The following is a 16,798-nucleotide window of genomic DNA, read 5'->3' as shown; positions in this document are numbered from 1 at the left end:
ATTAAATCAATTGTCAACAATATTATTTTTTATTTTATATTAAATTTTTATTAAATTTGTTAAGGTGAAAAAAGGTTTAATTTGCATTGATTTTCACAAAACAAACTTGATTGTCAGATACTTTAAATTAAAATGTCAATTAAGATCTACGATTCGTAGAGCAGTGATTTAAAAGACTAGAGAGTATAGTTGAAAATAGTTTCCATTTAAAAAAATATACAGCAATGTCGTAATGTTATATTATTAGTAATAGTAAGAATATTATTATTTTTATTTAGAAAACTATCTATCATATTGATATTCATTATATCACACCATATTATATCTATTCGATATCAAGAAGATGAGAAAATGTATATTAACATAATTGAACACATAACGAGTGGCACAAAGCATCAGAAGATATAAACATAATATTTTATAATACTTTAAAAACTTGGTCATATCACTATATTTCTGTAAACATTGCTTTCTATTCTGTTTTTCTATGAAAACATCATAGTGTCAACAGACTTACGCATAACAAACTCAGAAATTTATGTGATCAAAATTTAATCTAAACAAAGGTTACAAATGACGGAATGTATCCTGGTCAAGTTGCCATTTAAATACTAAGTACTAAGTAAAATATTAAGCCCGTATAAAGTTATCTTCAAGATATCATTGTTTACATATTTTAAGTTAATCAGGTAAGGACAAAGTCAAACTTTGCTGTGAATCTTGACTTGTTGGGTGCAAAAACATGGGAGGGTGTACTAAACGAATAAGAAAGATGTTAGTCGCTTCTATGCATTGTAACTGAAAAAGAGATAGATGTTATCGTAAACAATAAATTGTTTTTCGTTCAAATATTTGGTAACATTATAAAGTTATATCCCATACTAGTTATGGTATATGTACTAGTTCTCCAACAATGTGTTGATTTTTTATTTTCAGAAAATATTCGGTCAGTTTCACGTTTCTAAAAGAAATTGCTTTTTCGATATCCTATGCAGAAAATTTTCTAGATTAGTGTTCAAGACATGCAGAGAGAATGCACATTCCTCGTAATTCTCACCGCAGAAGTTGTGGAAACCTGCAGAAAAAAGAAACCATAAAACATATTCCCTATGAATGACTCGCTTTGGCGTCCAGGCATCTCCTTCGACGGAATGGATTTAGAATCTACTCTTCTATATTTGGGACTCTTACAGGGAATGTGATAGCAAAACCGAAAAAAATTCGCTGAGGTATATGGAAGTACAATGTTCAAGAACAGAAAAAAAATATTTTAAAATATAATTCATAGTCAATAGATTTCGATAGATTCAAGATAGTACAATACATAAAAGTATTTTAAGAAAAACTATTAGCTAAATACTATATTCAACCACGGTGATGCTTACATCTAAGGACAGGGAGCTTAAGTATTGTTCTAAATTAATCTAAAAGACAATGAAGGCAGCGAATGAAGAATTTATTTTACCAGATATTTTATCTATAGTTATAGTGCAATACAAAATTTGCTACACAACACTAGATTAGATTCTAAGGAAATAAGAAGAAATTTAATTTATTTTATTTTTTATTATTATTATGTATAAATAAATAATTGATAATCTAAAAGATTCGAAAAACAGTCAAAAAAAATCGTGTTACAATTTCAATAATTACAAGGAGCCAGAGATATGGTACTATCTGAACAATTATGTGTTTTACATAAATATAACTGTGCTAAAAAATTAAAAGTTTTCAAAATAATTTTATTATGCGAATTGTATTCATATTTAGTTGCATTTTTAATTTACTTACATATTCTATTAATAGTTGTCATTGGACTTAATAAATTACAATAATCTAAAGATAAATTCTTTACAAGGTTTATCTCACTGTTAATATAGCTGTTTTGTTATATATATGAAATAACTTAATAATTCTCTTATGAAAGCAATATATTATAATAATTCCACAGCGACATGAGAATATAAAAGCATATACTAATTTAACATCAAAAAATAAAATAATAAATAATAATACACTCTTAGTTAATACAATGTTTATTTTAGGTAAATTGTGTAGATTATTTTAGCATGTATTATTTATGTAGTATAGAAAGCAATTATCAAATATTAAGTATATGAAGAAAGGAAAATTTCTAAAGTAATATGTCTAAAAATCTACTGTTGATTAATTAATAACAATAAAAATTAGATATAGGAATAAAAAATAATTAAATGTTAATCAAAAATAAAAAATAATTTAATAATATAAAGAAATAAATCTATTATTAGTGAAGTATAAAGATTCACTAATTGTCGTAAAGAAATTTGTATTGAATTTTAAACCCAATTACCAAACACAGATTAACAGAATATAGATACCGAATTACTTTAAATACCTGAATAATATTTCATAAATCTCATTTACAAAATATTCTGTGGAAAAGTTAAAAATTAAATGCATACCTGAAAATAGAAAGGAAATATAAAACATTAATATGAATATTTTATTAAATATGAATAATTAATTATTATAAATAATTAAAAAAAAAAATTTAAATGAATAATAATTTTTAATAATCAAATTAATATTGAATATGTATGATGTGATGATATAAGTAATCTAAGTTCCTTTTAAGTTTTCTAGAGTTAAGATATATATTACCATGTTGTAGCAAAAGCTTTAGTATTTAGAGCATAACGTTTTTTCTACATGTAATTTTGAATAATCTATAAAGACTATTCAAATAAGTTCTAGTTCTATATATCTTGAAATTTTATAGATTGATTGTATCGGATGTTTTTTAGCTGCATGAGAACTATCGATATCGATAACTATGTTTTGACACCTGAGAATTGTGTTGACATTTCTGTTCAGTAAACTTTGGTATTTCATCGTGAATCTTTTAACGCTAGAGCAACATTTCCAAATTGTGAAAATTCACTTTCAAAAAAATAAAGTTCATAAAGTACTTCGCCCATTTTACGGTCAACATAATCGGCCTAGTGAGCAAGCAATTCGTGTCACTATTGATCATTTTCGCACTAATTTTACTCTTTTCGATTCAAAAATATAAACAATTAACTATTTGGTACGGTTTACATGCTGGTGTCATCATCGGTCGTTATTTCTTTAGAAATAAGCAAAGTACTGTGGTTACGGTGAACGGAGAGCGTTATCGATCCATTCTGACCTAAAAATTAATCATTTAAATATCGACGATATTTCGTTTCAACTAGACGACGCAACTTGCAACTTGTCATACAGCGCGCTTAACATTTATTGTGATTTAATTGATTTTTTGCTAAATCAATTTGGTAACAACTTTATTTCCAGAACAGGTCCTGTTAGTTGGCCCACTCGTTCGTGCTATTTAACACCTCTCGATTACTTTCCATTGAGTTATGTTAAGTCATTGGGTTATACCGATAAACCAGCAACTCCTTTAGCATTGGAAGCCAATATTGAAGGCACCATTGTGGACATACGGCTACATATATTGTAAAAAATAGTCGAAAATTGGACTAATCGAATGGATCATGTAACTCATAGCTCCGGAGGACATATGCCGGAAATCATATTTTAAAAATAAATGCTATGAAATTGTCTATCAAATTAAAATAATAAAAATTATATTCCAACAATATTTCTATGTTGTATCATCATTTTATGTTCTGATGCAGCTAAAAAAACACCAGATATTATTAAACAGATTCTTCCAACGCAAACTGAAATAATATATGTTATGTGTGATTTTAAAATATTCATAGAATTATAATAATTTTATTAAATGGAAATCTTAAAATGCTGTAATTTAGCTTATATTAACTTTTGTATAAGTAAGTGGCTGTTAAAACTAACTTCATAAAATGTTCTTTTTGTATATTATTAGTTTTTAAAGTATTAATTGCATTTCACTTCACTTTTCGTTATATAAACAAAATTCAATACAATTTTTAATCATATTTTTTGCATTTTCAACCATTTAAGTATCGATAAAAATCTAAACAAATTGAACTTGAGTTTGTTGAAATGTTTAATCACTGGAACAAAGTACATTTTTAGAGATTACAAAATGTAAACAACAATTAAATATACAAACGCAACAAATTGTTTATAAACATTAGAAAGTACGACTAAAATTATTCAAAAATTTTTATAGATATACAAAAAGAAATAATTTACCATTAGGGTACCGTAAACCAAATCCAATTAAAGAAAATATTATAAATAGAAAAAAACAACAATAATTCTGATAATATTTTATTATATTAAAATATATGACCACTTTTATATGTGTGTATGTATCTATATTTCCTATATATTGTATGTATAATACATAATAATCATACAGATACTTTCTTTCTGTCTGAAATTTTGGGCGTCAAATAAACAATCAAATAAAATTTTAAATACTTTTTATTATAATTAAATTTTTTTATCTCTTTAATAAATAAGCTTTAGGCATATTAAAAGTGCTTAAGAATGCATGCATTCGAATTTTTAAATTTAATAAAGCGTACCGGTAATTGAGATTTTCTTTCTATACTTTTTTAAACATCACTTACTATACGCAGTCAAGCGATCACATAATAAAACTATGTATTGATTGTGTTTCAATTTACGCATTGTATCTTTTAACACTTTTATTAGATGAAAATGTTGATAAATCTTTAAATAATAGATTTGTAACGAAACTGCTGCTAAATTATTCTGTAACCACAAATCACGTAATTTTCGTATTTTCGTAAAATGTTTTCGTTTTGCAAAATTATTTTTATGCGGACAGGAAAGTCCGTCTATATGAGCACAATAATCTTCAAATACTAAATTGAAATTCATTTTACGTTTCACTATCTAACAGGCAAAATCTGTTAGTTTTGTCACGTTGCTCTGCCATTTTACGAGCACAGCTTCGGAGCCCCGTCACCATGTCGTATGTGCAATAATCAAACAATGGAACTTTTAAAAGATAATAGCGGTCCAGTTAAAGTTCACATGCATTTCGTATGTGAACGATAAGTATATATATCAATATACACATATATATATAAATCATATTAAACAGTTTATATATTTACAGTGAGTTAGAAAGCTTTGTTCTAAATACATTTTTATTGCTGACATTGCATTTTGCTCCAACGTGCCCAGATGCCAAAAATATCAATTGGAAAATTATAAGACATAAAACACTTTTGTGTACAATATATAATTAACATTTTTTTCATTTATTCAGTTTTATATAGACTAATTAAATTTTAGGTATGAATGAACTAATGATTAAAAAAATAATTCCCAGAACACTAAACACGTATATGCGACAAAGGTTGTATATAATGCATCTTATTTTCTTATAATAATATTTGTAAATACATTACTTGTTATTTGAAAAATCATATTCAATATATGTATGTTTTTGTATAATATTATTTAAATATAATTATCTAATAACGAATTAAAGAAAAGATATTTTTCAAAGAAATGAAATAATTGCACAGATTCATCAACTGGAACAATTTCCCACATTATTTAAGCATAAATAAGATTTGTAATTGTTTGCAATAAAATCGAGTTTACTTGAATACAATTTTAAAAGAAATTATTGTTATATGAATAAAATTTAAATTTGTTCTAATGGATGCCATTATTAAAGTTCAAGAGGTACAAAAAATTTATTTAATTAATAAAAATATATTGCGCACCTTACAAATGAAGATTTTTATGGTTTCGTATTCATATCCACAACATTTCAATATTTCTAGTTTGATTGATGCTAAATACTAGTCAGGATAGAGTAACTTGTTCTATAATTTCGTCACACATACAACATGATAAAAAAGATACTTTAGCAATTAAAATGAAATTTATTATTTAATTTTATTTTACTAGAAAATAAGATATGATCATGTTTATTAATGGAAAGGCGAAAAGTATATTAACATTATTAATATTAAGTTTTTTGATTATTACTGGGCTCAGGTCATTTATTTAACACAAAAAATTATTAATAACACATATTATTATTTACCAAAATAATACCAAAATTCGTCGAATTAATACAGGTTTCGAAAACTTGTTAATTAACCAGAAGATTTTTATTCGAAGTCACAAATATTTCAATCCGTGTGCACAATAGGAACGAATGCAATCCTATCCTCCACGTTAGAAGGATTTATAAAGTATAACAAGGATTTTGTTTCATCACCATGGAGAAAATTTAGTTCTATAACATTGATTTTGAATCAAAACAAGAGGATGAAAGTGAAGCTCTTTCGCTCTAAAGCAAGTCCAAAGGAAAAGGAACTTTGCTAGAAGATTACATTCAACAATAAACTTAGGTTATTTTGGTATTATAGAACACCATTTTTATCAAAACAAGACTTAATAGCGACCATAGAGGGATATTTTGCACACCTTGATATTGTTCAATTTAGCAGAAATTATATTAGATATTATTAAAACTAAAAAATTATTTTTGTTCTAAGAATTTTGGGAGATTCTACTCATTAAAGCGAATGTTCCCGCTAATATATCAAAGTTTGTAACCTGAATATTTCAACAACTGCTGCTAATGTTGTAGATTTATCGATGTTATACTTATGGACAGAATTTGTCCGTAACAAACAGATAAATTATTAAAATAAAATTTTTGACCGCTATGTACCTTAAAGCTACTTTGTAGATACTTATTCGGAAAATATGTCTTTTGTGATATTGCCTACTTAATTATTTCCTGAAATATCTTATGAACATATGTCTTTTGTGAGATTGCCTACTTAATTATTTCCTGAAATATCTTAAGAAAAAATAAATATTTACTTATATTAAGTTCGTAAGAACAGATCATCTTACTTATTCTCTTCAAGTATCTATATAATCTCAGAGAGTTTGGTTCATGTTTTAAGAAGAATTGTCTACAATTGTCTATAGTTAAATGTTGTATTGAGTGTAACAGTAATAATATAATTAAATCTGATTTGAACTTGAATAATATTAAGTAATCTAAAAATAAAGTATGTGGCATGCAATAGAAAATATAACAAATTCATAATTTACATGTGAAAAATAATTTAAAATATTCAAAAATTAAAAATTCTGCAGATAAAAATGAAACTGTATTTCACCTCATGTATCAGTGTCCATGATTGGCTAAGTGATGATTCAAAATCTTTGAGGCCCCTTTTTTTACTGACCATTGTCATACTGTAAAATAAGGTACTTGGTTAAGTTTATAAACTTGTCTGGTTGGTTTACTTTCACTTGCATTTAAAACTCCTGCATTTCGGCATTAGTCGTAGGCAATCCTTCTGGTCTGCGTATGCACAATGTTAATCCATGGTATCACAACAGACCATTATATGAGCTCAAGTGGGGTTTGGGCACAATGCTTCAACCAAACATTACCTAGCTTTCTTAGTTATTACCTAGGTTTAGTGGATATCGAGACTTTCGATATCCAATTTGATAGACAAAATCTCTGACAGACAAAGATATAATATACACGACAAAGCTAAGTCCATCACAGGTTTCGTGATTTAGCAAGATTTGAGAGATCTTCAAATGAGAGTTTTTATACTTTTAAAGTATAGTACTGTCTGTACACCATCTGATTATTATTTGATCCGATCTCTATAAAACTTTCTTGCTGGTATAATAAGAAATATAAAAAGAAAAAAAGAAAAAACCACAAAATTTTCTAAGAATTCTGATTGTATTTTGCAATCAAAGAGAGATTCCTACTATACTGCTCTATGTACGCGAGATATGGACTATGCATAGAACAAAAATACTTAATGGAAAATTCAAAACTGATGTCAAATTATTAGCACCAGCAATCAAATATTTGATCCCTTTTAATATCGGTACACACAAATGACGTTTACCAAAATCTCTGTGATGCTAATAAAAATAATGTGTGCTTAGGCGTGAAGATAGAATCCGTAAGGTGGTCAGTTTTTTGACAGTTTGTTGAAAGACTGAGAAAAGAATCAGATTCAGCCAAAAATTCAATAACCAACTATAATATAAAAGGAAGGTCCCGTGAAGCACTGGAAAATCAAAACGATAAAAGGAGAGAAAAAAGAAAAAGAGAGAAATGGTTTAAGAGGCAGAGAATCTACATAATCAAAATGGTAAAAAGAGAAAGAGATGGTGTGAAAGGAATAAAGTCTATGCCACAATAGCGAATTGTTTTTTGAAAAATGGTTAGAACTAGGGGATTATTTGAATTATTTAAATGATTTTTAAAAGCAAATAAATTTGTTTGGATTTGTACTAAAAACAACTACTTATTGACCAAGTCAATATTTTTTATCGCGTTACAAACAATTTAAAAAATTCAATATATTACTTCCATACTCTTCGTGGAAATAGTATGGAAAACCGACACACAAATTACAGAATGTCTGTATGATATTATTTCAAGAGTATTATCATAACATCGCCTGTCAACAACCTAAGTATGTCATCAGCTCATTAAATTATACACTAATATTATCAAAATATATAGAGTTGTGCGAAAAAATGTATCATAATAGCAGAATGATAAAATATAGTTTTAAAGGATTAAATAAATTTTATTCGTTTAAATTCTGAACAAATTTACTAATTTAAAGTAATTATACTCAAAAATATATCTAGTATTTTTACGTTATATTTCATGTAATGATGCAAAAATACGAAGAGTTGCTTTTATATAAAAATCACTATTCAGATACTTCAAAAGTGGCCTAAAATTCTATTTTAGTACACATATGGGACATATAAGTATTCTTCTTTGTAGACACGTTATAACATAATGAAGCTGGAGTGATATACTGCAACATGCTAAGTGAATTGTAGAAGTGATTTTTCTGTCAGATATTTTTGCTTTCAGTGTTGTTTTTATTATTTTAAGTTTTCATATACAAAAGAAATGCCATCTGTCATGAGAACATTTGTATAGTAAATGAAAATAAAGTAATTCAATTGCACTTGTCAGTTTGTTAACATTTTTTAATAAATAAATGAATAAATGAATTTATTTTTAATATAATGGCATTTTAAAGTAGGTCAATTGTTTTATATTAAATATATTTATTAATTGTATATAATTTTTAATACAAAGAATAAGAATATAGTATTATAGTTTAATACATATTCATCATTATTCTTTATATAAAAAATGTACAAAGGTTAGAGCAGCTTCCGCATTTTTACATATTTCACATTATTAAAATTGTATTTTTAAACTTTAAATAATTAACAAAATATTTCAAATGTTGATAAGAAACATTTGACGTAAGTAATTAAATATATATGCAAAATATACAAAATTTGAAAGCAATCTGTTTTAACCTACAATTCAATAGCAAAGGTCAATAATTATAAAATATATAATTAAAATTAACATGAAACTGAACTTGAACATATGAATAGGTAAAAAAAATTTAAACTTTATGCTCACAATTATAATACAATTAATTTGAGATCTATTTGTATAAACATGATATTTATTTTACTAGTGAACTTTTATCAAGTAAACACAAAACAGTATATGTTAAACAATATTTTACCTTTTTTCCTCGAGGAAAAATTTATATTCTCCATTTACACGAACTATTTCCATCTAATCAATTTTTCATCATTAATAGCAAGCTTTTGTTTTAAAAAGTTACCAGGTGCAAAGGTCTTTAAAATGACATATATCTTAATCCAGTTATTTGTATTTTTATAACAATCCATTGACGCGGAAAACATTTGTAGGCGTTGCTACTTCTCTTAATTATTTTTTCGCCAACAACCGCCTTAAGCTGAAACATTGTTTTCCTTTTTTAAGACATGCTTAAACCATTGAATATCATGGTTAAGTACATACCATGCGTTACTCGTCACCAACTTTTAAAGGACCAAAAATCTATTAGAACAATTTTTCTCTCTAACACCCATAATGCTAATTCATTATCTTCACGTTTCACTGCTTTATAGATGCGCAAGACGTTTTATCAATCGAGAGAAAGTCCTGCATCTAATTTATATCTTCACGAAAGAATATTAAAAAAAAACAAGTTGGTTTATATATTCTATAATAAATTATAAAAAAAAAAACAGAGTTTTATTTATTAAATAAAATTTAGGACAATGGTTTAGGAGTTATAAAACAGCACCATAAAATAAAAAAAATTTAACAATAATAAATTGCAACAATGCATTTTTTTTTTATATAATTATTGAATTTTTTGTCTAACCATACCGCAGCTTTACATATAGCCAAATACCGGTCATCATCTTTAGAAAAAAAATAATCGGTTTATTTGACCGTATATAATTTTAGGGATTGCAAATATTAAGACTAAGTATTTCAACTAAGAACTTTAAACCAGTTGAAATTTTGAAGTAATATTTTGAATAACGTTCATTTGTTATCTATGAATGACAGGGACTATACGAAATTGCATTATTCAAACTTTAAGTTTTATTTTACTTTTTAGAAGACAACGAAACAAGGAACAAGTGCTTCTTATTAGACCAAGCTAATAAACCAATAGTTTGCAGAAACACAATCAACTGTTAAAATAACTGCTGTGTGCTCTTCAATAGTCTTTGTTTTAGAAACATTATTTCATACACATTTTCATTATTTAATTCTATGTCTATATAAGCTGGATTTTGCCAAGATTTTTCAATACATTCGCACATTTTTATACCGTACCACAACTTTAACTTTCCGGAGTAGGGTACTGAAATCTAACAATAACTTTAACAAATTTCGAAACATTTTAAAATGGTTGATAGAATATAATCACTAATATCAAATAATAATTGCGCAGAAATGGATATTTTGCGGTTGATTTAAGTTGAAATCGTTTGTTTTGTATATAAATAACATATATTTAATACATACGAGTATACCGCACCAACAACCTATTTAATCTCATCTACTCTAATCTTTCTAAGAGTGCAAACTTTATATTGTTTATTTTTAACAAATATATTTAAAAGGGTAATAAAAAATTTCAGTGTGATCTCATGATAGTATAAATTACAGTTTATGGCAACAACAATTAAATATAATTATACTATATACATGAGTATTTTGCCTTGGCTAATATCTAAAAGTGTTAAACCTATCATAGCTATAAATTTAATGTGCGGATATTTCTAATCAATCGCAATTTATGACGTCGTAGTGTCCATCAAATTTACTGCACCTGTGAGGTAAAGACTCTTTTCGTGCCAAAGTCAAGCAGTATTAGCACTCGTAGGTGAGTATCGCATGTTCAACTATCAGAAAATGGCATCAAAACCACGTCGTAATTATCTTTCTTTTTCCTGTGTTACGTTGCAAATAGCTCTGCGGTGGTCTTCTTAATATTGCATAAAAATCTTTACGAAATTTTTATACGAATTTATTTGCGGTGAAAATATAATCACGTGCGGAAAGCTTATTTATCATGAAAAAAAAAACGCGAAATTTATTGCCTTTTTAAACTGAAAAATCGTTTGGGAATACTTTATGGATTCCTTAGTTATTGGGTGTAATTTGCATTTTTGGTATATGCATTCAATAAACATCCTACTTCCTAAACGGTATTTGCATGTCTTCATATAGTGTATAAATACGAACGTATTACGTATGAAATATTTTGTGTTTTTATCTATTTAATATTTTGTAATTTGCATATTAACGTCATGACTTCAAAGGCCAGAATAGATAAATATATATATACACATTTGTTATTGAAATTTTTTGTAATAATAATATAAAGGGTGTAAAAGAACTTGTGCTATATTTATATTTTACGTCTCTTACTTAATAAATTATGCAATGAGTTTCATTGCATAATTCATGTGATTTTTAATTTGATGACAATTTGCTACATTTATAGTCTTGAAAATAATGGTAAAATCAGAATTTCATGTGCAATGTATAATCATTGCTTTTTAGTGAAATAGAAAAGTGACTATATCATGTTCAAATATGATTTGCTTGGGTTAAAACATGATCATATAGATACCGATAATGTCAAGCGCTCTGAATGCTTACAATCGGTGGCAACTCTGATAAACACCATAATATCCATGAAATTGTATTGGATGAGAGAAAAGGGAAGTTTAAAAACAGTTGCCAACTGCTGGCTAATCAGCATTTGTTTACAGTTCTTTTCAGAACCACCTGTTTACAACTCCGAGCACTATTTCAAAGAATTTAAAAATCAACTATGCACTGTTGATTGCAACGGCTTATCAGCAAATGTCCTCCGTTGTCGTTATAATTGGCGAATGATCCTTATTATAAAGCCACATTTACCTAAAACAACCCATATACAATATCACAATAATTCTGTGAAGATCACATAATTTAACAAATCGTTTGTCCTTACCGTTAAGCAGTTCAACAAACTATCTGTTAGCCAAAGCTTTGCTAACGCACAAATCAATTTTTTTTATTGATTTCTTTTCATCCAAGTTTCTATAGTTTTTGAAGTGTTAGAAGTAATACATATTTTCTCAGCAGTAGTTTCTATACACCACTAGCTTCAAAGAAGTGTAATAAACTCTAGAAGCATTGACAGAAACTCTTTTAATAAATTTGCAAGAATCTCTAATCATATTACACGATCTTATCGACCTTATCTTATCTACAATTTCTGATGTGTAAGAAGCAATAAGTATTTTCTATGAATTTGTTTCTATACACCCCTAGCTTAAACGAAATTTAATTAAATCAAAAATATTAACAGGACCGTTTTAATAAACTCGCAGAAACCTCTGAACTTATTATTAGACCAGGTCGACAAAGATACAATAGAATAGAAAAGAAATGAACAGGGTATTAGCTCCCAACGGAGCGAAGCACCGCAGCTATAGTTGATCTTCTGTGCTGCAACAGATCCTAACCATCTTTCGAATGAAAGCCACTATGTCATCTATTGAGGACCTCCTAATGTCAGAAGGGTAGAATAGTTCTTGACCCAGTGACCTTCTCAGAACGATAAGGACAGTACACATATTATTTAAATATGGTATGAATAAGATAAATTTTTGTATTAGTATATAACAAAGAATGAAACGCGGATCTAAGTTGTTGATGCTAAATAACAAGTCAAACACAACAATAGCAAAAATAAAAAAAAAACATTTTAGATTGTTTACCCATCTACTGTATTTCATGGACCTACCTCTAGGTCTATTTACAAAACTAAAACAAGGTTTCAAAAAAAGAGATTTAACTTCAATAAAGATGTGATTTTCAAAGTATGGCCAATTTTGATGCCAAAAAATGTATCGAAATATTACAGATCAATGTCACACTATTAAAAGAGTACAACTTTGGAAAACCTGTTGTTTTATTAGTAATCCTATGAACATATTTAGACCATCTTTTACGAAAAATCCAACTAATAGTAGTTATTATATGACACTTTATAATACTTTATGTATGATATGATACTTTATATATTTAAAAAAAACCTGAACTTAAGTAGAAATTTAATATATGGTATATATATTATTTACACATTTATTAAATTTATTTTTAAATTTTCAATGAATCCTCTGATTTAGTTTTTTTCTTCTACTTTTTCTATTATTTTTATTACATATTCTTCCCATGTTTAACCTTGACATTTATTAACAAATCAACGTACTCATCTATAAATTAATAATCGATAAAATCTTACTTACCTTTTATGGGTTTTTGAGAATGATTTTATATTTGTTTTAGTTGACACTTGTGCTTGTTTAGTACTTAAATCAGTGTCATCCTCCTCTTGAAGTACTGCTAACGCATCCCCCGTACCAATGCCATTGCACATACTTTGTTCATTAAACATTTGCGTTGCGATGCCATTAAGCATTATAACAATACCAGCAGCATCAATGTCGCCATTTTCGCCCTCAACACCCTCATAAAAAATAGCATCCTCTTCTTCGTCTTCCACACCTACTTGATTGACTAACGTAAAATCAATTGTCGAACCTGCTGACGATGTTGACGAAGCTGTTGTTGTATTTGACGAGGTCGAAACCGAAGATGCTACGATTGATGTTGTTGTTGCTGTTGTTTTAGGAGTTGTAACATTTTTCCCATTACTACTCTCATATAATTTTTTTGTTGTACGAAAGCTACGCCGTATTGTTTGAAAACTTTGACGTATAAAAGATGCGCTGCTACGCTTTACACTTGTTCGTGGGGTAGACACAATGGCTACGCCAGCATTAGTAACAGACGCGGAAATATTTGTTGGCATTGATTTAGGACGAGATTTTTGTTTTATTTTTGTTGTTGTATTTGGTGTTGGTGGTAAGCCATTTTCAAATATTTTTGCCGGTTTGCGTAATATTTCACTGTAATCCTCATCATCATCATAAACATCTACTTTGTCATTAATGGGAGCTTTTGAGCTTTTCATTTTATTTACAAATTTATTGATTTGCTTCGGTGTGGTTTGCTTGATTGTTTCATTAAAACTATAGGATTTAATTAAAAATAATGTTGATTTATTCTTTTTGGCCGTTATATTGGAAATTTCTATTATTTCACTATCCGAGTTATTTGCATGTTCCGTAAAATCTTTGGTTAAAATTTCTTTGACTTTTTCTGAGGTAACAATATTTTGCGCCATTAACGGCGTTGTTGTTGGCGAATCACTTTCATTCATAGCTTTCATTTTGCGTGCCATTTTTGGTACATGAATTATAATATTTACTACTGATAACACACTGATACTTATATTATTTAATTCAACTTTTACCTAAATTATTTATTATTATTTTTCTTTAATATTTATATTTACTTAATTTTAAATACTTTACAATGAACATTGGCACGCACGCACAATCTTACATATAAACAAACACGCGCTCATAGTTTTTTATTGCTTTTTAATCTAAACATTTCTAATAGCTTTTTTTCCAAATTTCTTTTTTTTGTTTTAGCGGTTTTTACCAACTCACATACACACGAACATATTGATACAAAATGATAATGCTGCCTACTTTGGAGTTGCGCGCTCATTCTCTTTTTGTTTTGTTAAGTATTATTATAATTAATTATGGCTTTATTATTAATTTCCGCCACATTTCTAGTTTTATTTGTTAACTTCTTCAATTAGTGATGTCACAAAATTTACTTAACATAAAACCGCAAATTCATTCTTAACGTTTATGGTATATATTTTAACAAATATTTTTTATGTAAAATAATTTTGATGTTTTTACACACTTGTATATTCCATATTTCAGATTCCATAAAACATTAAGCATTTCACACATCTCCAACGAACAAAATCAAGTATCAACATTGGGAACATTCGTCTACATGACTATGCAGCACGACTAGTACCGTACACCTCCGCCGATCCGACAACTTAACGATCACACACCATTCCGTTGTTAAAAGCAGACTGAATAAAATTTTTGTTTTGCTTTGCCGTAAGAGCTGCACTGCATACACATGTTAAGAAAAAAGACAAACGAATGCGAGGAATTCTCAGAGAGTTTCGTATTTTTTAACATTTTTTACAATATTTAAAAAAAACTTTTATTTTTTAACTTTTTAAAATCACTTTATCTAATGTTTAATAATTATACGATTTCTTTTATAACAATTGTGCATAATAGTTATGATACTCATTTGTTTATTAAAATTTTTTCATTCAATGTGTTTAATATTTATTTAGTATTTATTCAATAATTACAGTATTTATTACATATTCCTGAAAAGCGTCTAGTAAAAACATAATTCTAACTATAATTATAATAAAAAATTTTTATTTGTATTTATATATTTATAGACGCATTATGTTTTATATAAGACGTCCGTAATATTTTTTCAGAAGATGTTATGAACGAAAGTTTCTAATGAAGCAAAAGCAAAGTAATCTTAATACATCTTTCGAAACAAAAGTATATATGAAGAGTACATGAACATTCTTTAAGGTCTTTAAATTAACAAACACCTATAAGTACCGAAATCAAAAAACGCAAATGGGACTGGGTCGGTCACACTTTGCGTAGACTGACTGGTGATACTACAAGAATGGCGACTGAGTGGAACCCGATGGGTAGTAGAAGGGACAGACCTGCACAGACTTGGAGAAGGCAAATTAATATGAAAATGTCACATATGCCGAAAAGCTGCGAAGAGTAAAAGCTATTAGCCAACAATCATACCGAGTGGAAGATCTTTGTTGAGGCCCTATACTCCTCCTAGGAGTTAAAATATTGAATATATACATGAATATTCTGCCTACTTGATGAATGTCAGAATATTCTTTTCTATTTATTATTTTCGATCACCGATCACCGAACCCTTGCGTAAATATTTTTGTACTGACTTAAAGTCATGCGGGTTGGTACAGAGAATGTTGGTAAAAGCAGGTTATTATCAACCTGTCACATCAGATAATGGCATTTTTTCGAATAGAGTAGGGCGAGTGACCCAGAGTAGTATTTGTGTACTGAACCAGAGTCAGTACTACCCAGAGGTAGTACAGATATTATTAATAAAAGGTTTCATTTCCATCATGACCTAGATAGCAGTCTGTCACATATGACAACGGCATATTGTTAAAATAGTAGTGCAGATCGAATGACCTATAAAATAAGCTCATGAGAAACAATACAATGTGGAAATTACAAAAAAATATTTTATGTTAATGAAAAAGGAAATCACTTTCTCGCTAACATAATGAATTATATATTGTAAGATTCAACCGACTATCACATAATTTAATGAATTTAAATTCCACGACCAAATTTTATAAATAACATTTCTAACAAGTATTTACTAAAAGTCTTCTTTGAAAACCTTAAAAGCAAATTCTTTAAAATTTTA

At 27.7% G+C, this 16,798-nt stretch overlaps 1 protein-coding gene across 1 annotated transcript in view; it reads right to left on the bottom strand.

The window, feature by feature from the left end:
* LOC119666533 (serine-rich adhesin for platelets-like) overlaps window positions 1-14,707 on the bottom strand; it is a 378,359-nt gene extending 363,652 nt beyond the window's left edge. Inside the window, exon 1 of the mRNA XM_038075814.1 lies at window positions 13,645-14,707. Coding sequence (XP_037931742.1) covers window positions 13,645-14,642 — 998 coding nt within the window. The 5' untranslated portion in view covers window positions 14,643-14,707. The remainder of the gene's footprint in view (window positions 1-13,644) is intronic.
* Window positions 14,708-16,798: the final 2,091 nt, after the last annotated feature.

Source organism: Teleopsis dalmanni, chromosome 1 (assembly GCF_002237135.1).
Source record: "Teleopsis dalmanni isolate 2A chromosome 1, ASM223713v2, whole genome shotgun sequence".
NCBI classification, from domain to species: Eukaryota; Metazoa; Arthropoda; class Insecta; order Diptera; family Diopsidae; genus Teleopsis; species Teleopsis dalmanni.
This window is presented reverse-complemented; position numbering and strand designations above follow the sequence as displayed.